The following is a 24,330-nucleotide window of genomic DNA, read 5'->3' on the forward strand; positions in this document are numbered from 1 at the left end:
GGTTTGGAGTAAGGTGGGCCAGGAAAATACAGAATCCAGCTGGGGCAGGAAGAGTGAAGGAAGGGAATGGAGAAGGGAAGACTTACAGTGGTATGTCCTTGGACTCTTGGCAAGAAGGCCTTTCCCATCATTCCACTCCAGCCAATCATTATATCAACCACCCTTAACATCAAGAGTTATTTACAGGCACCAGAGGAGATGCCTAGAGCATCAAGGCTCCATACAGCTTAGCTTGTGACTCAAGCCAAATTCCTTTACAATAGCAACTGCATGACCTTGTTTTCTCTGAGCCTCAGTTTTCTCTGAGCCTCAGTTTTCTCATCTGCAAAATGGAGCTAACATGTTCTGCTTCTAAACATAGGGCTTGAAGTTATTCTAAGAGGTAATCTTGGCACAAAGTGGACAAGTCACTCAACTCAGGACACCAGCAAGTTGATATCTCAAGTGGGACTGGAACCCAGACCTCCAGATTGCTTCTCCTTGGGCCATCACCCTGGGATTTTTTCTGCCCTTCCTCTGCTCCCATGAAGCCCAACAACTAACAGTAACTCCCAGCCACTCTATACTTCTCCACAGCACGGAATGCCCTTGTCAGGAACCTAGTTGATGGGAGGTTAGCCAGAGAGCTCCAGAAAGCTGGTAAGTGACCCCAGTGCCTCTCTCATCTTTTTTCTGGACTATTAACCTGTCCATTCCACAGTGTGCCATGGCACTGTTCTAGACAACAGGGACCCAGTGGGGAGTGGGAAAGACCAAAGATATGGCCTCTAACCTTGCGGAGTTGACTGTCTTAGTTGCTGACCCAGGTAATCTGGAAACTTGCAGTCATGGAGAAGAGGGCTATTCCAGTTGGCAGACCCCATGGAGTCTGAAGCCATGATCTCACCATGTACCTATGCCTTCAAGCCTCCAGTAATATTGATTTAGGTATCCTTCTCCATGAACCAACCTGTATCCTTTTCCATGAATCAACCTGCCTTGGCAACCAACCTTGGCAACTTGGCAACAGAAGTCTTTTTCTGTTGCTTCAAGCAGAGCATTAGGTTCAGATGCTTTCACAATGATAGGTAGCCTTGGTGAAACTTTGAGCTCACAGAGTTTGTTATCCTTGGCTGCCCAGTGACACTTTATCAACAGGCTGGAGTAGAGGTAAAGGATGAAAAACAGATATACTGTTTACAGAAATGACTTGTAGTAACCTACTGCATGTCTGGCCCTGAGAGTTCATCATCTGGTAACAGCCTTCAAACAAATCTGAGTGAAAACAGAGGCTCTGAGACATTCAGTAACTTGCCCAAGCTAGTAAGTGGCCAAGCTGGAATTTCAATCCTGTTCTGAAAAAGCAGATACTCTTGCAATTTTTCTAAATGCATCTCTACAGGGTATGAATCCAGTCCCCAAGAAGCTTTTCATTCAGGTGAATGGACAAACCTCATCCAAGAAACCACAAATGAGGAACAGTACTGCTGGAGATGCTCTCTGTAGAAGCAAAGGCTGGTAAGAGGGAAGACATAGTTGTCTTACTGGATTTGAGGACAGTGAATAGATTAAGGCTTGCTGACCTGGGAGGCCTGGAAAAGAGGGGTGGGTCTCCCTTGTGACCAGCTTTGGATGCCATAATAAACAGAATGGGGCTTCTCTTCCAGGCACTGGGTAATCGTTGTGACAGTATAAAGTAACAGCAGCAGTTGAGGATGATGCATTTGGGATCAATTACAATTTCCTTCTTGGGGTGGGTTTTTATTTAAAGGAATGATCACAGGGCTGGGAGATGTCCACGCATCCCAGGACAAAACAAGATGGCATCTGCTTTCCTGTAAGTTTTTTAAATGTGTTGTAAGACCATCTAACAGTCCCTCGGTTGGTGAATGGTTAAGTTGGTACAGTCACTTGATAGAAGATTTTGCAACCATCAGAAATATTTAGGAAGGATGAATTCAATATAACATGTAAAAATGCTTATGTCAAAGAGCAGAACTACAAAACTGAAAGTCTTAATAATAATAAAAGCAACAGTAATAGTAGTAATATATCATCCAGGGGTAGGAAACTGGAAAGAAAGGGAAAAATACAGATTGTTAACAGTAGTTCTGTTAAGGTGATGAGATCCATGGGTGTCTTTCCCACCCCTCGCCCTCAGCAACTTCTCTACGTTTTCCCAGTTTTTCTTTACTGACGTGCATTCCTCTTTTTGACATCTATTCTTTTCTCTTAGAAAAAAAAAAACTTTGTCTTTTATAACTGCTATTTTGCCATATGGGGTCGCAAAGAATCGGACACGACAAGACTGAGCGACTGAACTGAACTGATGCTGCAGGGGAGCAATGAGAAGAAAAAGAACAAATAGATGCAGGGCACTCTGCGCGGTGCTTCAAGCACAATTGGGCGCTCTAGGAATGTTAGGTGAGAAGGGTCGCTGACCCGGCTTCCCCGCGGCACCAGAACCCTGCCCGAGGGCAGAGACGCTTCCGACGTCGACGCTCGCCAGGTCCAGCAAGCGCGGTGACGAAAGAAGCCGCCGCCGCGGCCAAAGTGAGCCCTGCGGACGTGGAGCCCGGGCCGCACCGCCCCAGCCCCACACACACCCACCTCAGCAACCTCTCGCGACGGCGCGCGCACCACGGCCCCGCCCCCTGTGACGCGCGTCCAGGAGGCGGGACCACGGAGGCCCCGCCCCACACCTCCTCCGATTGGCCGCCGCGCTGTCACCACCACGTCGCGGGAAGCTGGCAGGGTGTGTGCGTGTGCCTGTGTGTGTCTGTGTGTGTGTGTGTGTGCGGTTTGCTTTGTCATTCGTATCCCCGTCGCTCGCACACGCGGCCGGCTTGGCCGAGCACTCCAGGATCCTCAGGAAGGGCCCCCGGCGCCTCCCGGACGAGGAGGATGCGGCCAGCCCCTTATATAAGGATGCGGCGGACTGGAGTTTCAGTTCAGCGCAGAAACGCACATGCCGCAAACCCAGGCCTCGCGATTTCATAGGGCGCTAGGGATAGCTTAACAAGGAAAAAAGGCACTGCATGCTCTAATGTGAATTCTCATACAGTGAAATGCAACCCAACAATAAAGAAATGCACCTTCGTAACAAGGCAGAATATAGGATGTTATATTTATAGGGCCTATTTATAAGGCTCTATTTAAATCGTTTCTGATAGGCTCGGACGCAGCCTCAGACACCTTCATGATTGGTGCACTCTTCTGTCCTTCAAAGAGGTGGGTTCTAGAGTCCGTTTTGACTCAGCGGGCCCCAGGATTGGCCGGCAGCAGCGTAGCGGCGCCTGCGATTGGTCCGAGAGGCCGTCCGTCGGAGCGGTGGAGGCGGGGCAGGCGGCTGGCTGGTGCTGGGGCGGGCGGGCCCCGGAATTGTCATTTCTTTGTTTCCGAAGGCGGAGGAAGCTCTGGGCGCCCCCCTCCCTCCTCCCCGTCCCACCCCCTCCCCCGCGGGTGCTGGCTCCATGTCTGCGTGACCGGCCCCAGGGGTAGAGTCCAGGCCCGACGCGGGGCGGGCCGGCGGCGGCGGCGGCTGAGGTGAGAGACGGCGGCGGCGGCGGCGGCGCGGGCACCCGGCCCCCCAGCGGGAGGATGAAGCGGCGGAACGCCGACTGCAGTAAGCTCCGCCGCCCCCTAAAGCGGAACCGGATCACCGAGGGCATCTACGGCAGGTGAGCGGCAGCGCCCCCCGCCTCCGCCGGCGCGGGCCCCGCGGGCCCCCCGGCCGGCTCCGGAGGGGCCGGGCCCCGTTATGTAACCCCGACTAGGCCGCACGCCCGCGCCGGGGGCTCCTCGGAGGAGCGCTGCCCAGCAGGGAGGGGGCCCCGGGGGTCCGCCCCGGGGAGCGCGGGGCGTGGCGAGGGCCGCCGGCCCGGCTTGGAGGGCGCGGCGGGCGCGGGCAGAGGGAGCCGCCGTGCCGCCGTTGGGAGCGTCCGGGCCCCGCCGCGGGGGAGGGGCGCGACCCCTGCGCCGCCCGCGCCGCCGCGCCCTCGGGGCCGCTCCCGGGGCCCGCGGGCCGCCCCTCAGCCCCCTCTGGCCCGGGAGTCGCCGGCCCGGGCTGGGAGGCGCGTGGACCGTATGCCCCGGTGACGGGCAAGGCTGACGAAGTCGGGAGCAGACAGGGTACCCCCGCGGCCCCTGGCGGACCGGGCAGGTGGTCGCGTTGCCCCCTCTCGCCCTTTACTTCTCTTACGGGATCTCAAACTTGACACCGACTGCTGAAGCTCATACCCACCCCCAAGTTAGGCGCTGTGGCCCCGCTCCAGACTCAGGCGAGATGACCCTTTTCTCAGCCGCATCAATTCTAAGCAGATAGTTTTCTTCGAACCCGTTAAAAGGGAGTTTTTCTCCAAACTCACGTGTTTTTTTTTTTGTTGTTGTTGTTGTTTATTTTGTTTTTAATCCTCCCCAAAGCAAAGCCGTGTCCCTTTAAATAGAAATTGAATTCAATACCGAGGGGTAGGACAACAGGTTCACGGGGCAACTAAGTGACCATCCCAGCTTCCCTCAGCAGCGTTTGTGTTCGACTGTAATTTTCTGGTTCTCACTGTGTTAATTCTAAATGGTACTTGCCTTGATAAAGAAATGATTTTAGAGGAGAAGTGGTTAGTTTACAAAGGAGAGTTCTCAGGATGTGCATATAATTGAGTCCTGGCGGTGTTTTACAATTTAGCTCTTTTAGCTGTGGAACTTAGAGAAATACGTGAGGTAACTGATGACACCCAAGTTGCCTGAGCATAACTGTACACCTTGCTCATACTCCTTTTTACACATTTAGAAAGATTCCTTTTCACAGGCAGCTGACTGATGTAAACATTGGGTGTTTTCTTTATTTCAAGTTTAAAAGCAGTTAAGAAGTCAGTTGAAGTAAGAAGTTCTTGGATTATATTCTTATGTAAGGAGCCACAGATCATAGGAAGAGTTCATTCATTCAACAAATACCTGCACTATGTGCCAGGCCCTGTTCTAGCTAGTAAGAGTATAGCAGTAAGCAAAGCAGGCCAAAAATCCATGCTGAATCAATCAAACCTGACCAATTAAGCAAAAGCTGTAAAAGCAAAAAACATTTTTCCTACAAATTTAATCGATGGGGAAAACGTCTCTTCAAGTTACACACACTATAATTTTTGAATAAGGCAAAGATTTTCCCCCTGCCTGTTGAAAATGATTTGGACAATTTAATATTAATGGTGACACAATAGAGAAAGCATATTAAACAGTTGGTAAACCAAGGACAACGGTGCTATTTGAATGGCTGCTATTTACAGTAACATATGATGATGTACCTGTTTATAGTCAGAAGAGTGAGAATACGGTATAGTTTCCATGTTTTCTGTTGTATTTAAGCTTCTCTTGTATTTAAACATGTGCAGTTTAGTACATGCCCCAATAAGTGAATTTATTGTCTAATGAAGTTCTGTTATTTTACTAATGAACTTTTGAAATTTGAATTTTCTTACCCTAAAGGTTAGTAGTAAATACCCTATGCAACTATTAGAGTTTCATCTGTAAGATTGTGAAAAACCAATAGTATTTCAGCTCTCAAATCTGTCTGCGCTTCTTTTTGATACTCTTTAAGTTAAGTGTTAATAAAAGACCTACATATATTTCTGTCTTTTCTCTTGGAGCACCATATATCAAGTGAGCGGTTCAATTTACTTATCTCTTAGTTTATATTATTAGTTTATGTTATTTATATTTCTTAGTTTATATTATTATATTATGGAATATTATGATCTGAAGAACAAGATCATAGTGTTAGGGTTTTTTTGCAGTTTTGTTTTCAAAAAGAGATTTAGAAAATTTCCAGTTATTTCTAAAGCAGACCGAATGAGTGAGCTAGTTATGAATTGTGGTGTTTGAGGATTTCTGAGTATCAAATTTCTGTTCATCATCACATTTAAGTCTACACTAAATAGTTTGTAACACCATCTATTGCCCATTTTGTTTCTCAATGTCTGGCCAATTTTGGTCTCATTTAAATAGAGAGCTTTGTTTTTTTTCTGAGGCTCTGTTGACAGTTCTGATAACCACTATCTACTGTTTCACAGCATAACCTTTCATGGACTTAATATTTGCATGTTCTCAGTCTGCACAGCTCTGAGCTTGGGCTAACAAGGAGGGAGCTGTGGTGAAGAGAGCACTGGACTGAGAGTGTCAGGAGACCTATGTTCAGACTCAAGTGTCCCAGCTCTGCTGTGTGGGACAGACAGGGCAACCACAGCTTTGAGCCCGAGTTCTCACATCTGTCAAGTGAGTTTTGAGGACTAAAAGGAGATAATGTCCAGTTTGTGAAACTCTGTATAAATTCTAGCATCTTAATACAAACATTATTAATTTAGCATGTTGTTGTTATCACAGTTTACCATATTTGGTTTATTTTTTAAAGGAGTCAGGAAAGACCGTAAAATTTGTTACAACTATCAACAGAAGTTGAGTAGTCAAAACAAGGGATCAGTTGCTGCTTGGTCTTGCTGAAGAAAAAAAAAAAAAAATCCCTGTTGCTGAGATGCTTTTAATCATGGGCTCCAATCCAGCAACTGTGACTGAGGTGATTGTCAAATGATACCATTATTATCAGTATGGCTGTGGTAGAATTCTGTTTCAGGGGCAAGGTAGATGGAAAATAATTTTTTAACGTTATATTAATGTTACCTGCATTTATGTGTATACCCATCATTTGAAAACTGAAATGTATTAAGAATATGTTATTCCAGTCAAGTTAATAATCAAAAATAAGAGAAAGGAAATAGGAATGGTGATCATTTTCTTTTACATTATTATGGGCTAGAACTTCAATGCCATTTTGAAAAAATCTGAGCCTGCACAGAACCTGACAGAGAATAGGAATTCAGTGCTCAGTGTTGAGCAAGTGAATTAGTAAATAAATGCATGTAAGCCAATCCATTGTACTCATTTAAGAACCCGCATTGTTTAGATAATTATGGAGGATACAGAATAAGATATGAATCCTTGTCTTCAAGGAGTTTACAGTCTAGGAGACCATAATAATTCCCTCTTAAATTTGTATAGTGGTTTTGAGGTTCTAGAGAACTTTGAGTTCTGTCCAAGTAAAAATACTTTAGAAAAAGTATTTAGTAAAAATACTTGAATTAAATTTTCACTTGCTGGTTTACCTGATGCATTGACAGACGTACTTTGCCCTGTGCTATTTTATGATGAAGCAGGCAGTCACCACTAAGTGAGGAAATACATATACTCAAATGAAATTGATGTGAAAGTACTTTGGAAATTGTGGGAAAAAGTTATTAATAAGAGAAAGTAAAATGAATAACCCTACTTAACTGTAAGATGTCAGAAGCCCTTGGCTTTTAGGGCAGTGACTGTCTCCCTGTGTCTGCCTTCACACATGCACCAGACACTCCCCAAAGTAATATCTAATTACTCCATGCAGTGATTCTCCGGGTGAGATGGGGTTGGAGTGCTATGTAGTTTTTAAAAGCCTTAAGGGAATTCTGTGTGGTTCCACACCTTTCATCTTGCCAGGTTCCCCACCCCCTCTGAGAATTACTGACTTTATAATAGGAAGATGAGAAGACAAGCTTTGATGAGTAGGAGACGGAGGCAGAAACATTTATGTTTAAAGTCTCTGCAGTTAAAATCGTTGCTTACCGAAGTAAGTATAATAAGAATTTTAAGTAAGGCATGTGTGTGTTATAAACTTCCGGAAATTATTTTATATCTCAAACTGGTAGTTGAAGGAAGCACCCCTTCACTTGTGGATTTATGGATACTTCCTGTCATGGTGTGCTGAGTTCTGCTTGTAATATGTTGCCTGAAGATTAAGCAGTGTAATATTGTACCTGACTTTTCCATTTTAGGACTGGGGACTTCCCTGGTATGTACCATAACTTTTCCCATCTTTATTTCAGAGGAGAATTTTCTGGCCTCTGACTTTCTGTAAATGGTCAAAGTTTATATACTTCTCAGCTTCCTAATTTCCTTTTACAAACCCTTGTCTGAATAATCTCATCTCCAGAGATTTCACTTCACTGCTTTTCCTGCTATCTTAATGATGTTTCCTAAGCCTAGTTTTAGACTTCTTTGGGCCATGCTTATTAAAGCCAATTGAGGCTGGCCTGACCCTTGGCTGCCTTAATTGTACATGTGTTCTGCAACTGAAACCCCAGATACCAGTGTTGCAACCTCACAGCCTAAAAGCATTTTGATCATCTTGTAGACCTTAACTTCAGTGGTGCTGGACTTGACAGAAAAGTGATAAACGCAGTATTGTTTTAGAGGGATATTGGGGAAAGGGGTAAATACAATGGAAAATTTAGAAATTGAAATGTTTTCACTAACCTTTCTAGTGAGGTGTTTAGCTTAACTCTTATATTTGTAGTTTCTGTAAAATACACTTAAACAAATCTTCCACACTGGAATTCTGTACTTCATTTTTGCTAGTAGTGTACTACCTTAAAAAAAAAATACTTTCCTCCAGCTTTCATTTATGATTCTTCTTATCTGAGTGTTCTTGGCAGTTTAGTTTCATTAGATGTTTTGAAAATTACTTTAAGTTGCTGCTATCAGTTGAGGTGGGGAAGGGAGTGAACATGATCTATTTCAGATTATTTGCTTAAAAGCATTCTGTTTTATTAATGATACTTTCCTTTTTCTTCATATTGGTTCCTCATGGCTTTTCTTCAACCTCACTCGATTTGGAGATTGATTTTAATAGTAATCTTAATAGCTTATTATTTTCACTTTCTTGTTATATACCTATATACCATGGACCCAATCCATGTTCTGTAAGCACTTTTATTTCCAGAGTCTTTTTCTTTGGCCATTTCTCCCAGGTTTCCTAGATACTAACCTTTTGGGGTTTTATGTGGCTATATGTGTGTTTTGTTTTGTCATTTTCTAGGCTACCATCCAGATGATATACTTAAGGGGCTATAACAGGATAGAATATATATCTTGTGGAGTCTGGAGAATCAGATAGAAATTTTATAAACTTAGTTGAAACCTCAAAGTGAAATACTGTAATTTGGGTTACTTTTCTTGATGAAATTTAGTGTGCCCTTCAAATATAGCTATTACTTTATTCTCTAGGCTTCTCAGATTTGGGTATAATTATTTTACTTGGATCATTTTCAAGAATTGGGTCCAGAAGAAAAATAAATTTCTTCTCAACAGGCTTCATAAGTAGAGTGGTACATACCAACAGGAGAAACACATACCCTCTGCTGCCCTTTTTTTTTTTCCCCCATCATGGATTTCTTCAAATACCTGAGGAGTGACTATTTCCTTAAGGTCTCTCACCTTCAGGCAATGCATTCTGGTAATGGAAACTTGTTGTAAAAATGTAATCAACTATTAGAGTATATTCTTTGAGGCTTTCTGTCTTTACTTTGACTTTCAGTTTAACTGACATCAAATTGGCCTCAGCTCCTCAGCCTTCTTTTTTTTTTTGTTTGTTTGTTTTAATTTTATTTATTTATTTTTTTGCATTACAATAGTTTAATATGAACAATCAGAACTAATTAACAGTATAACAATATTTTACAACTGAAATAATTAAAATAAACTATAAAATTACTACATAAAACAGGTCTGATCTAGCTTATTTACTTTCTATAATCTCTTCAGTGCTGCAAAACCATTTATTTCTTTTTTTTTTTCATGTTTTAATAAACACTTCGTCTTTTTGTATTGCTTTTTTTTTCATCACAATAATAGAAATATAACATATATCACTGTAAAACACATTTCCACAAAAATGCTGATAAGCACAAAATATTTCTCATCATTTACATTTTAACTGTAATAATATATGGCAGAATTAAAGCTGCATCCATCATGTGTCTAACTCACCTTGCTGTAATGAATTTTTAAATGTAATGGTTTCTGTCGCAAAGTAAAATCGTACATAATGTCTAGTGATACAGTACGCAGGTGGATGGGTGGATTTGGAAAATGGAAATGCAACTTCATTTTTAATTAGATTTATAAACTTCACCACCTCCACCTCCAGCCAGCTTCCCAACCCTCCCTCCCACCACCATTATTTATTTATTTTTTTAAAATGAGGCTTTTAATTAATGTTTGACAGAGCTGATTCAGGTTGAATAGACTAAATTTCTTTAAACAAACTTACTTATACTCCAGAGTCCTTTAAAAACTTAATAGCATTTATACATTGAAGGTATTTGATTTTCTTGTAACTAGCACTTCAAATGCAACAAGCATTTGAAGCAACAAGCATTTGACCCAACAAGTAAAACTTTCTACAGTTCATAACTTTTATAAATAAAATAAATTAAATGTACAGTGAATAAGTTCTCTGAAATATTTCAATATTTCTGCAGGTTTAGTAACATCGTAAAATACATTTCAACTAAAATTAAGGTGCCTGTCATCCCCAGACTCTGAAGCCCCTTCATAGCATTGGCCTTCCTTCCTTTGTAGTTTTACCTCTGCTGCCCTTAAGAGCCATGTGCTTACATTGACTCACAGGGTTATAACGTCAGAAGTCATTTATCCCTCACCCCGTCTCCTCTGTTGCCTTTGCTGTTTTGGAGGTTTTGCATTTAGTGGCTTGAAATGGTGCGCCCAGTCCACTTTAGGTGTATCCATGGGAATCACTGATTCATTAAGGCTGTTCGGGATCTGCTTCCTACCCAGAGCAGGGGAGTTGGCTAGAAGTAATCACACTCTTGTTTAAATTATATTATTACTTTGCTCATCTTCAAAACACTTTTAAAACCCAAATAAGCTGCGCTGTACTAAAGTCAGTACTCTGCCTATCTTGTAGTGAGGTCACTTGAGCTCTGGAGAGAACGGTGACTGTTTTCTTGGTCAAACAAAAACCCCTGTCTCAGATGATAGAAATACTAAGGTTGGAGTCTTCTTTCACAGATGTAATAAGTATTATTTTCTTGTCTTTTTCTAGGCTTGACAAACTATACCTCATGGTTTCTGGCTTTTTTAAAAAATGAGTCGTCTTTTTATTTTTAAACTACGTCTTTCTCTATTACAGTGACCATTCTGTGAGTATGACTGTTATTGGAGAGCAGTCTTGAATTGTCCCATCTTTTGTGCCATGGCTATTTCTGTAAAGAGCATTTGACTTTAGCATCTTTTTCTGTTTTTAAAGCTTCATAGTATTTACAAATTAAGTTTTTTGAGTCATAGTTTGTAAATTAAGGTACTGAGGGTTTATTCTTTTGTAAAGTGTTTTTGCTTATTTTTTAAAAGCTTGGTTCTGGAAAATTAAACAATTATATAACTTGAATATATACACACAAAGGGATATAAAGAAGGGCGATAATATTTATTGTGCATGTAACAAGTTGGGTAAGTCCAGTGTGATAGTTAAGTATATGGGCTTTAACATCATACGAACTTGGGTTCAAGTAATGCCTCCGACATTAGTTATGTGATCTTGAACAAGTCATTTACCTGCTTTAACCCTCAGTTTTCTCATTGGTAAAATGAGGATAGTAAATAATATTATCTACTTAGGATTGTTATAAGGATAATTGACCTAAGTCACGTAAAATACTTAATATGGTGTCTGACACAGGCATAGTTGCTTGAAAAGTTGATTTCTTTTATACTGTTGTTACTATAATTTTATTTTCATTCTGTTATTTAGTTCCAGGAAAGACACTAGTTACACAGATGAGAAAACTGAGATTGCAGGTGGTTTCACTACTTGATAGAGTCTATCTCACCCTGCAGTCTGACCTCTCTTCTACTTGCTGTGCTATTTCATCCTTTCTGGATGGTGTTTACATGCAATAACTTATAGCAGAGTTTGGTCCTCTCAGACTCTACTACATGTAGAACACGTGTCATTATCTGCATGTTTCAGGTGAAGCAGCAGCTACCAGGAAGGAGTGTCCTGTGCAAGGACATTAATCTTTTTTCCTTCTCAAAATGAGAATCTCTTTTCTATTAAATAATCCAGTATAGTTGTGACAACAAAGCAAAATGTGATCCTGGACTGAATCCTGGCCTGGATCCTGGTCTTGATCAGTGGGTCTGTCTGTTGCTATAAAGGACATTAGTGAGATAATTACTGAAATTAGAATAATGTCTATAGGTCAGGTGATAGTAGTATATGAGTGTTGATTTCCTGATTTTGATAATTGCGCTGTGGTTTATAAGAAAATATTCTTGTTTTTAAAAAATTGAGTAAGGGTACATTATTTCTACAAATTATTTTCAGATGGTTCGGGGAAAATGTACACATATATAGGGAGAGAGTGATGACAGAAACTTGATAAAATGTTTTATCGTTTATGAAATGGTGGAAAGATATTAGGGAATTCTTTGTAGTATTTGGGCAACTTTTCTGTAAATCTAAAACTATTTCAAAATGAAGAGTTAAGAAAAGAAAAGTAACATATGCTTGTTAGAAAAACTAAAGCAGTATGACAGTGTGTAAGTATAATGTAAAAAACCTTAGTTCTCCTGTTCTGGAATGATCACTGTGATATAATTTATAAGTATGATCCATATAGATAAACAAGTATTTCTTAACAGAAATAGACTTCTGTCTTATATGCAAGTTTCTTGGTTTTTCTCCACAGTTAATCTTACCCATTTTTTTATACATAGAAATTTATCTTTGAGTAGCAACACAACAATGCATGTAGAATTCACTGTTTTCTCTGGTCTCCTAAGTTCCATTCCTCTGCTCTTTCAGCAGTGCCCCACAGCCTATTCTGTGTTCCTCAGGTTTCTTTTCTATTGAATGGCAATAACAGCCCTGCTTATGTGATAGTTGTAGGGATAAAAGTGAGATAATTTTAATATGAAAGCTTTTAGAAGAGTTACACAGTGAAAGTGAAAGTCACTCAGTCGTGTCCGACTCTGTGACCCCATGGGCTATACAGTCCATGAATTTCTCTAGGCCAGAATACTGGAGTGGGTAGCCTTTCCCTTCTCTAGGGGATCTTCCCAACCCAGGGATCGAACCCAGGTCTCCCGCATTGCAGGTGGATTCTTTATCAGCTGAGCCAGCACAGAAGCCCGAGAACACTGGAGTGGGTAGCCTATCCCTTCTCCAGCAGATCTTCCTGACCCAGGAATCGAACCGGGGTCTCCTGCATTGTAGGCGGATTCTTTACCAACTGAGCACAAGGGCAATGTAAATGTTAAGTGTGATTAGGTAGATGATCTTTACTGTTGAAGATATAACACATAATACTTGATTCACTTATGAAATAAGTCTCTAATGTTTATACAATGTTAGCACAGGTTTTAGGGCCTCTGGCTTGTCTTCTTTCTCCTGATGTCTTCACATATTTTCATCCCAAACCCCTAGCGTCCACACTATTGAAAGGGTTTTTGAAGCAGAAATTCTAAAACTTTAAACTTTCCAGTTGCATTAGGTTAGAGTACCTGTCATTAAAGAAGGGAATAGCAGAGGATGAGATGGTTGGATAGCATCACCGACTCACTGGACATGATTTTGAACAAACTCTGCGAGATAGTGGAGTATGGTAGATCCTGGCATGTTACCAGCGGGTGGCAAGGAGTCCGACACAGCTTAGTGACTGAACTATAACAAACATGTCTTTGATATCTTGAGTCATAAGTACTTTAGAAAAATGCTATACAAACAATTCTTGAAAGCTTTTTTCAGTGATTTACAATCTAGAGTTTTTTTCTTTTTAAACTGGATGTATTTCATCCTGTTAAGATTTGTCATTCCAGTGTGTGTGTGTGTGTGATTCCAGTGTGTGTGTGTGTGTGATTCCAGTGTGTGTGTGTGTGTGATTCCAGTGTGTGTGTGTGTGTGTGTGTGATTCCTGTGTGTGTGTGTGTGTGTGTGTGTGATTGACTTCAGCATGGTTTTCTTTGCAGCCTGCAGGAAGCCCAGAATAGAAAAGAAAAATACAGAATAGGTCAGGTCTTCTCAGGCTGCTCTCCTTTTCTGGATTTAATACAAGGATTGGTTGCAGAACATAGCAGTGATTCTAGTCTTGAGGCTCATGCACAACTTTCTGTAGACCACCATTCCTCAAATATTTTCTCTCAGGACTTCTTTACACTCTTAAAAGTGACTGAGAGTCCAAAGAGCTTTTGTTTATATGGGTTATATCTAAAATTTTTGCTGGGTTAGAAATTAAGACAAGAATTTTGAAATACTAGTTCATATAAAAATAGCAATAATAAATCCATGAGAAGAGTGGTATGCTTTTACATTTTTACAGATTTATTTAATATTAGGCTTAATAGAAGATAACTTTGAGGACCCTCACAGTGGTCAGAGCCAGTGTCAGGTAAGCTAAATGGAGTGATGATCTGGCATCCAGAGCAAAGCTGATAAGATGCCTCTCTTCCTTGCGGAAAAACTGGTGAGAACAAATTCGGAGCAGGTGCATGGTAACCCTTCGGGAGAAGCTGTATCTGTCATCCTCGTTGCTGTTGCTTCGTTCAGACCCCCTTCCTAGTCGTCTGTGCTTCATCTCTCCCTCTCCCTTTATTGTAAGTGTGTGCTTTGATAAAAGCCCTACTGTTGGTCCTGAATACTCTTATGCGTGGCAGGTCATTCATTCAACAAGTATTTGTTAAGTTTCTTTGGTGTTTAAGGTTCTGTGCTGGGCATTGAGAATAAAGCAGGGAACAAAATGGGCAGCTCCTTTGTTTTCATGGACTTTGCATTTAAAGAGTCATACAAAATGTTATTTAACTATAATATGATTCTTATGGTATGGATACTCTGAGCATGTAATGGGGTACCAGTCTTTACTGTTGGGTCAAGGAGGCCTTTTTTGAATAAATGTTCATGTATTGAAGGATAAGGAGTAGTGGAAGTGTTTCATTTAGTTTAAGTTGTATTTCTTTAAGGATCTTATCTGTGACTGAGAAAGAAATGTAGAAAAATTGACCCTGAACAGTTTGAATGTTCCTAGTTGAGGGATGGACAGCTAACAGTTTGGAGATAAGTACTGATTATCTGAGTAGATTGTTGTCTTCTTTTTGAGACATTGTGGAAATCAGTGGGAGTTCTTTGACTGTGAGACGTTTATACAGAAGACAGTACTCTTCTCAAATTTTAGTGTATGCACACTAGAGTTTAAAGAGTCTAGGGATCTGGTTAAAACATAAGCTTAGACTGAATAAGGGGTGGGCCCAGAAGTACTGCTTTTCTGAAAAGCTCATACTTGATGCTGATGCTGCTGATCCACCGACCACACTTTGAGTAGCAAGACTACAATTACATATAATAAGACTTTTAGCAGAATACCAGCTGAACAAGAGGCTGGGCGAATATTCGAGAGGTGATGTCCAATAAGAAGAAGTATTTGATAACAGTAGAAGACAAAGCAGTTTGGTTCAAGAAGTATCATGCTCCATAGTGAAAGGCAAAAGGGATTCACAGTTGCAATTACAGAGAGGACAGGAAAGCTTGGCATTGCAGTAGATGATTACTAGCACAACCAGAGGGGCTTCCCTGGTGGCTCAGATGGTAAAGAATCCGCCTGCAATGCAGGAGACCTGGGTTTGATCCCTGGATTGGGAAGATCCACTGGAGAAGGGAACGGCTACCCACCCCTGTATTCTGTTCTGGAGAATTCCATGAACAGAGGAGCCTGGCAGGCTGTATAGTCCATGGGGTCGCAGAGTTGGACACAACTGAGTGACTTTCACTTCACTTTTCACTTTTAGCACAGCCAGAGAAATATTTCACAGACTCATTTCTGTGGTGAGGACCAAGTGAACTATATGGCCATTAGTCTGCCTAGGGAAAAGGTCAGGTACTGAGGATTTATGGCCACCCTATGGCAATTAATTATGTGACTCCAGAAAATGATCTAAGTGACAAGCTCTAAGAGATCCTAGAGAGAAAGTGCACTTTTAGTTGGGGGAAAAAAAGAATGTTCAGTACTACCTCTCATTAGTCATAGGTGATTAATCCATAGATGGACATATTTCTAAATAGATTCAATTTTTAAAAATGATTGTAAGTGGCAAGGGTAGGAATAGAATGGGGAGAAAAACGAATCTTATGGTTAATATCCACTGTGAAAAGGTCACCGACAGTAAGCCTAATATTTGCATATCTCTTCTGTATTTCACTGGCACCCAGAGTAGAAGTTATTAGACTATCAAAAGATATTATTTGTCTGCCCTTATTTCAGGATATTATTATGGGAAATATCTTTTGGTTGCAATTATGCTTTAAATTTTTGTTCAAGATAGTTTCCAGTAATTATTAAATTTATTTGGATTGGAGAATTAAAGTAACAACAAGTTAGCCATAAGTCATGAAAAAATATGATTAAGTATAGCATATTTTTTCATGATTTAATAGAAATATTTTGGAATGTTATAATAATGGTTTAAAACTCTAAAATTTTCTCCCCCCTATAATGTCATCTCTTTGGATTTGTCAAGATCTTATGACCTTCAGAATATGGAAAGAAAGGAATTAGTCAGATTTTCTACACTGATGAGCAGTTATTTTAAATTTCTTTTAACTTTTGTATCTGCACCTATAGAAGATTCAGTTCAGTTCAGTCGCTCAGTCGTGTCCGACTCTCTGCGACCCCATCAATCACAGCACGCCAGGCCTCCCTGTCCATCACCAACTCCCGGAGTATAGGCATAATTTACTGATATAGAAGGCTCAGTGAATACTGAATCAGGCAACTGTCTTAAACATTCTAAAACTATTAGATTGAAGTGAATCTGTAAAGTTTGAAACTACTCCTAGAGTAAAATCAACTGTTAAGAATGCCTCTTGATTTTAGAGGTAGGCCCACCTAGAAGGGGGAGCCTGAGGAAAGCTGAAGATACAGCACATGTTTGTGAAAAATCAAGTTTCCTTCTATATGTATACTTCAACGTGACTCCATAAGATCTGAGTGTCAGGGAACATCAGAGTTACGAAAGCAGTTGTTTGAAAAGAAATGAAATAGATCAAAAGGAACCCCTTTGAGTTACAGAATTGGAAACGAGTAGTCACTATAGCAAAGATAATCATTTTTGTAATGCCTTATAGGTTTAAATGATAGAGTTATTAAAAAGTATTCAACAGGTTGCCATTCTTAAGATTTGTTGTTGTTTAGTTGATGAGTCATGTTTGGCTCTTTGTAACCCTGTGGACTTTATGGCCCGTCAGGCTCTTCTGTCCATGGAATTTTCCAGGCAAGAATACTGGAGTGGTAGCCATTTACTTCTCCATAACGCTGTCTAAACAGTGAAATTGGGAGCATTTGGGGCAGAGAGTAGTTGGTAGAACTCTTAGCTTCTCCACTTGGGGAGTAGTGACAACTAGCCTAAGGAGGTGCCTGCCATGTCTTATTCAGCTACAAGGAGAAAACCACTTAGTTTTAAAGCCAAACTTGGAAGTCTAGTTTCAGACTAGATCTGTGCTCCCTAATGCCTGCATGACTTAGTTATTCCTGCTAACAAACTATACCTCGCTCTTTCCTGGATCAGCAGTGGCTTTAATGAGTGAGAATGAGAGCTCTGTTCTCATCTGGCTAACATGACTCCAGTAAAATGAAAGTAAAAGTCAGACTTAAGGTTCAAACCTGTGTTCTAGTTTGCCTTGGGTTCCTTGATTCTACAGCAAACCTCTTCATCAGAACTTACTGTCATGCCTAAAGAAGTTCGACCAAGAATCAGTATTAGAAATTGACTCTAGTTGCAAATTATGTATCCCCATGATACTATAACCCAGGGGTCGAACCCACATCTCCCAGATTGCAGGCAGACTCTTTACTGTCTTAGCCACCAGCGAACCCCACTATATAACATTTAGGGTCTTTTGTGTCTGTTTCTGACATTCTTTACCTGTGTGGCTTTATAGGGCATCGGAAGAATCCTCTATACTGGATCCTACTTTATTAATTTTACCCCCAAGAATATAAGTCTTTTTGTACCTTATTTTAATATATTTTAAAATTATTTATTAGAAGTCTTGATTTATTGTTCATGGGGTATATTCAAACAGCTGATTTAATCATGGCAGTATTGGAATGTTTCTGTTGCAGAACACAATGCAAAGCTATAGCCCAAGTCAAAGTGAATTTAGGCATTTCTGACCTGAATATCTTGGAAAATCTTTTTTTAAAATACCTATATTTAACCTGCTCTAGAACTGACCAGACTAAAGACTTTAGACTTAAAGACCTTCAGTTAAGTTCCATTCAGTCGCTCAGTCATGATCGACTCTGCGACCCCATGAATCACAGCACGCCAGGCCTCCCTGTCCATCACCAACTCCCGAAGTTCACTCAAACCATGTCCATCGAGTCGGTGATGCCATCCAGCCATCTCATTCTCTGTTGTACCCTTCTCCTCCTGCCCCCAATCCTTCCCAGCATCAGAGTCTTTTCCAGTGAGTCAACTCTTCACATGAGGTGTCCAAAGTATTGGAGTTTCAGCTTTAGCGTCAGTCCCTCCAGTGAACACCCAGGATTGATCTCCTTTAGAATGGACTGGTTGGATCTTCTTGCAGTCCAAGGGACTCTCAGGAGTCTTCTCCAACACCACAGTTCAAAAGCATCAATTCTTCGGCGCTCAGCTTTCTTCACAGTCCAACTCTCACATCCATACATGACCACGGGAAAAACCATAGCCGTGACTAGATGGACCTTTGTTGGCAAAGTAATGTCTCTGCTTTTTAATATGCTGTCTAGGTTGGTCATAACTTTCCTTCCAAGGAGTAAGCGTCTTTTAATTTCAAGACCTTAGAGACTTATTAATAAGCAGAGTTTGAAAGCTTCATTATCTTTAATACAACTAGTGAATTTGAAGAAAGGGATTTTAGATTATATGAGAAGTGTTTTTATTTTTTTAATCCAAGCCCTTCCTTTGCTTTGAGATTCTACAGTGGTTAGATAGGTGTTCTGACTGGCTTATCAAAGTGTGTTCCTACTTCACAAAAGTCCAAAGGGAAGTGGGAGGACACATCAGCATCTCAGCTAGGGCAATGCTGGGATCCTTCACGGTTTTTCCTTTAATGTACATTTTGATACCCTCATAGCCTTTAGAAGTGATTGGCATCTGCTCCCTAAGTTAATGTCTGTCTATTTGGGGAAGTTATTTGGTTTTTGTTTGGTTAATGCAGATGAATACTATAGAGAGAGGCAAGAAGAGAAAGCGGGGGGAAAAATACAGAATTCTTCAAGCATGTAGAGATGTGCATCAAGAATTTCAAAGACTTCAAACAGATGTAGAGGGGTGGGGAAACAGCAAATTCGAAGCTGCTCAACCATGACATTTCTTCTAATGACGAACAGCTTGAAAGCTGTAATTTTGAGAGTGTTGCAGTATTTTGAAGTCAGACACTTAGCACATTTTAAAATAGTGGTGAAATTTAAATGGGCTTTTTCCATCTTAAATGGAATTAAGCATTTTGGGTCATCATCTTATTTTGATAGTTGTGGGTCTCAGAATGAACACCAGAGCTTTTAAAATTTACATGGGCCAGGGCAGCATCTCTTTTTGTCTTTTATCTCCATTGTTTTCATAGTATAGGAAGATATTTTTTTCTCTTTTAAATAAAGTAGTGCATTTTCGTTTTCTAGTTCTTCACCAGTGACCTTGACTTCTTTATCTTTATATTTTGCAGTACATTTTTATACCTGAAGTTCCTGGTGGTGTGGGCACTTGTCCTCCTGGCAGATTTTGTCCTGGAATTCAGATTTGAGTACCTGTGGCCATTTTGGCTTTTCATCAGGAGTGTCTATGATTCCTTCAGATACCAGGGACTGGTATGTTCATTAATACATGTTTTTCAAGTATAAAGGCCTTCTAAGAACGTCTTCAGTAACTGCTAGTGAAACTGTTTAAAGGTTTTATTAGCAATACTTAGGTGACTGTATTGAGCTAATAGGGTCTGTGGGCTGAAACGGCCCTTTCAGGCCACTTTATCTAAATCCATTGATCAAATCATGACACTCCCTCCTCCTCTCCCATTCCAGTGAAAAGAAGGGGAGGGAGGGAGGCTTTCAGGAGGGAGAGGCAGAGTAGTGGGGGAAGCAGTAATCACCTATCCAGCCCTACTCTGAAGTACCTCTGGAGCCTCTGGCTTAGTGATTGGGTTAGAGTTAGAACAGTGGTTCTCAAACTTTTTGTGCTCAAGACACTTTACACTCTTAACAGCTATTGAGGACTCCAGAAGGCTTTTATTTGTGTGGGTTACATTTATCCATAAATTAAGTCTAGGAAAAATTTTGATGCTTATTTAATTTAAATAAAAATTTTAAAGTTTATTAAAATAAAATTTAAATTTAAAATGAAAATTTAATACTTAAATCACTTAAAATAACTATAATAAACCCATTACATGTTAATACACATTAAATTTTAAAATGAAAACCTAACTGTATTTTCCAAAACAGGAAATTGAAAGATTGACTACATTTCTGAAAACCTTTCTAATGTCTGGCTTAATAGAAGACAGCTGATTTTCATATCTACTTCGGTTGTTACCAATATCATGTAATCATGTAATCAGTGATTTTAATCAGTGAATATCAATGTCATGTATTCTAGAAGACACCACCATACTCCTGAGTAAATGAGTGTGAGAGAGATAATGCCTTAGCATTATTACGAAATTATTTTACTTGGAAGACTTCTGAAAGAATCTCCGAAATCCCCAGGGATCCCCAGACTGTGTTTTGAGAACTGCTGGATTAGAGCAAGGGCGCAGGCCTGGACTTGCTCCCTTGATTGACCCGTAGTTCTGTTGTGTTTCAGAGTCACATCTTAAACCTGTAACTCTCTACCCAGGCCTGGTACTCTGGTCAGAGCAAATCCATGCCTTGGAAAGATGGTTTCAGGCTCCTGTCCTGTTAGCAGTAGATAATGATGTATCCAGAGGAAGCTGCATTGCTGGACATGTATGCTATTCTTAACCACAGTTGTGTTTCATCCTTGCTCCAACAGCCTGTCCTTTAAGAATGAGGCTATTTAGTAATGTTTTGAGAGGAGAATTTTCTGTGTTAAATTCTGTTTCTTTTAGGTAACCCACCTGTGGAGTCCAAATAAACTCACTGTGAATCAACCTCAATTTGTTCTGGTCCAATTCTTCATGATTTGAGGCCATAAATAGGATTACTCTTCAATGCTGAATTAACCACATCTTTTTATATGGGTGATTTTAAATATTTAAAATTTCCTGTTGTAACTTGCTCTGTAGTTATTGCATAGCAGCTTCAGAGATTTTGTTCAACGTGATTTTAATAATCTCTGTTTGAAATGAACAAGTTCTAATATGTGCTTTTTATTTTGTCTTTCCCTTTAGGCCTTCTCAGTATTTTTTGTTTGTGTAGCATTCACATCAAATATAATATGTCTGCTATTTATCCCCATTCAATGGCTTTTTTTTGCTGCTAGTACATATGTGTGGGTTCAATACGTATGGCACACAGGTAAGTCTTAATGGTTTCTTAGATACATCGAAATCTTAGATTCAAACTTCTGAAATGTGATTTCCTTGAATAAATTATTTAGAATTGAGTTTAACATGGACATTTTAAAGATCCCTTTTCATAATAGATTATAGTATACCTTTAAAGTATATTTCTTTTTTGTTAAAAGTTTAAGCCGTTATGATTTGATATTTTGATTGTAGGCTTTTCAGTTATCAACTCTCATTATGAAGTATCCATATTTTTTTAAAAATTGAAGCAATTATTATTTAGGTAGACTTGAAGACAGCCATGTGCCAAATAAGAAAAATGCTCCTGCAGCTTCAGCATTGAAAGGAATGTCAGAAGTCATTTAGTTGAACCCTTACTTAGTATAAGAATCCCCACAGCATTGCTGGCACATGATGTTTTAATCTCTGATTGAAAATCTACAGTGACAAGAAACTTACTAGTGTTGTTTTGGGGCAACTGGAATAGAAAATTCTTCCTCATACTGAGCCAGAATTTTCCTCCTTACGCTTTTGACCCAGGATATCTTGACTGTCTTGGGGTGCACTGATCGCTTTGAGTTGATAAAGTGCTTTCTCCAGAAAAATATATGGGAATGTAGGGAATTTTTTTTTTTCCATTTCAGCGGGCTTACAGACCATCCCTCTAATCCAACATTGGATCCCTGTGTCAGAGCCACGCTGAATAGGTGTACTCTTCCGTCTGTGTTAACAGTTCTTTAGGCTAAAACACACTGTTGTATCCTCTCATGTTCTTTTCTGTAGACAGAGCATCTCCGATTTCATCAGCGTTTCCTTGTATGTTATTTTCAGCACTTTCACCATTTTGGTCTCCCTAGTTCTTAGTGGCTCTCTAAACCACAATGTACATTTCAGGTGTGTCCTGGCTTGAGTGGAACTACATAGTCACCTCCCTTCTTCTTAGAGCTATTCTTATGCTATTACAAACTAAGATGAGATAAGATGTTTTAATAACTCCAGTCCGCTACGAAGCCTGCACATAGGAAACACGGGGATGTGAGGACTGGCTCACAGACATGTGGGGATGTCGCACTTGTCTTCAAAAGCCGCATGAAACTTGATTCCTAGGCCCAGCTGTAACTTGTAGCATTTTGACCACTGAAAGAGCACCAACTAATAAAAGCTCTCTGGAGCAGCGTTCGTCATCTTCTCTAAATGCTAGAAGGATGATGTTGTTCCATGTTAGGAGACACAATTCAGCTGTATTTTTAAAGTATCTGCTGTGAGCATGGTTTTCTCCATCTTTAGCATTCTCTCATATCTGACTGAATTTGTGAGCTAGCATGCTTCTTCCTTAGTCTGCTTTCCTCATTTTTCTATATACCAGGTTTTACTTGTATTTTCTTGTCCTGGGCCTCAGTTTCGAGTGAGTTGCCATTTACACTTATTCTCACTAGGTCTCAGCTTCTTTTCTGTCATATGAGGGTGGAGTGATCTAGATAATAATTAAAGGAACCTTCCAGCTCAGATAATCTATGACTTTGATGAACTATAATGATTTTCTAAGTTGCTTTCAGTTCAGTTCAGTTCAGTCGCTCAGTCGTGTCCAACTCTTTGCGACCCCATGAATCGTAGCACGCCAGGTGTCCCTGTCCACATCACCAACTCCTGGAGTTCACCCAAACTCCTATGCATCGAGTCGGTGGTGCCATCTAGCCATTTCATCCTCTGTCGTCCCCTTCTCCTCCTGCCCCTAATCCCTCCCAGCATCAGTCTTTTCCAATGAGTCAACTCTTTACATGAGGTGGCTGAAGTATTGGAGTTTCAGCTTCAGCATCAGTCCTTCCAATGAACACCCAGGACTGATTTCCTTTAGGATGGACTGGTTGGATCTCCTTGCAGTCCAAGGGACTCTCAAGAGTCTTCTCCAACACCACAGTTCAAGAATATCAACTCTTTTGTCTTAGCTTTCTTCACAGTCCAACTCTCACATCCATACATGACCACTGGAAAAACCACAGCCTTGACTAGACAGACCTTGGTTGGCAAAGTAATGTCTCTGCTTTTTAATACACTATCTAGGTTGGTCATAACTTTCCTTCCAAGGAGTAAGCGTCTTTTAATTTCATGGCTGCAGTCACCATCTGCAGTGATTTTGGAGCCCCAAAAATAAAGTCTGACACTGTTTCCCCATCTATTTCCCATGAAGCGATGGGACCAGATGCCATGATCTTAGTTTTCTGAATGTTGAGCTTTAAGCCAACTTTTTCACTCTCCTTTTCACTTTCATCAAGAGGCTTTTTAGTTCTTCACTTTCTGCCATAAGGGTGGTGTCATCTGCATTTCAGAGGTTATTGATATTTCTCCTGGCAGTCTTGATTCCAGCTTGTGCTTCTTCCAGCCCAGTGTTCCTCATGATGTACTCTGCATATAAGTTAAATAAGCAGGGTGACATTATACATTCTTGACGTACTCCTTTTCCTGTTTGGAACCAGTTGCTTTAATAGTATCTTATTAGTTGAGAAAAAGCTACTCATATAACTATTAATAGAACCTATGGAATTCAGTAGGTGACCCACAGGGCAGCAATGAAGCTAATGTAATAAATGATATTGGTCTCTCTTTAGCTCTAGGCTCAGAAATGCATGTCGGAATACCTAAATTATGACACGCATTTTAATTCGGAGTGGTTAGTGAGCAAACAGTATAAACCCTGTGTTCTTATTAGGCCCAGTAAATATGAGTGCAGTTTTTATAGGTTGGGATTAATTTCTCTTTCGTTGTTAAAATTTAACATTTTTTAAAAGAATGTTAGGAATGGTTGATGAAACTGTATATACTGCCACAAGAGCATGAAAATGTTAATGTCGTTAATTTTTTCCTTGTTGTTAAGAGGGAGAAAACAGGATACAAAACTGTATAACTATTAAACTAGTTCAAAAATATTTTCAGTGTGGTTTTATTTATTTAGATGTAGAAATATGAGTAATTTGTCCAAATTTTTC

At 40.4% G+C, this 24,330-nt stretch overlaps 1 protein-coding gene across 2 annotated transcripts in view; it reads left to right on the plus strand.

Annotated features, from left to right (window-relative positions):
• Window positions 1-3,370: 3,370 nt before the first annotated feature.
• MACO1 (macoilin 1) overlaps window positions 3,371-24,330 on the plus strand; it is a 68,754-nt gene continuing 47,794 nt past the window's right edge. Inside the window, exons 1-3 of one of the 2 annotated variants that reach the window (XM_088843613.1) lie at window positions 3,371-3,659; window positions 19,550-19,691; window positions 21,230-21,356. In XM_088843613.1, coding sequence (XP_088699739.1) covers window positions 3,580-3,659; window positions 19,550-19,691; window positions 21,230-21,356 — 349 coding nt within the window. In that variant the 5' untranslated portion in view covers window positions 3,371-3,579. The remainder of the gene's footprint in view (window positions 3,660-19,549; window positions 19,692-21,229; window positions 21,357-24,330) is intronic. The other variant, XM_055397361.2, reaches the window with a different exon arrangement.

This window comes from Moschus berezovskii, chromosome 2, assembly GCF_049115385.1.
Source record: "Moschus berezovskii isolate FMDL1 chromosome 2, NW_MosBer_1.0, whole genome shotgun sequence".
NCBI lineage: Eukaryota > Metazoa > Chordata > Mammalia > Artiodactyla > Moschidae > Moschus > Moschus berezovskii.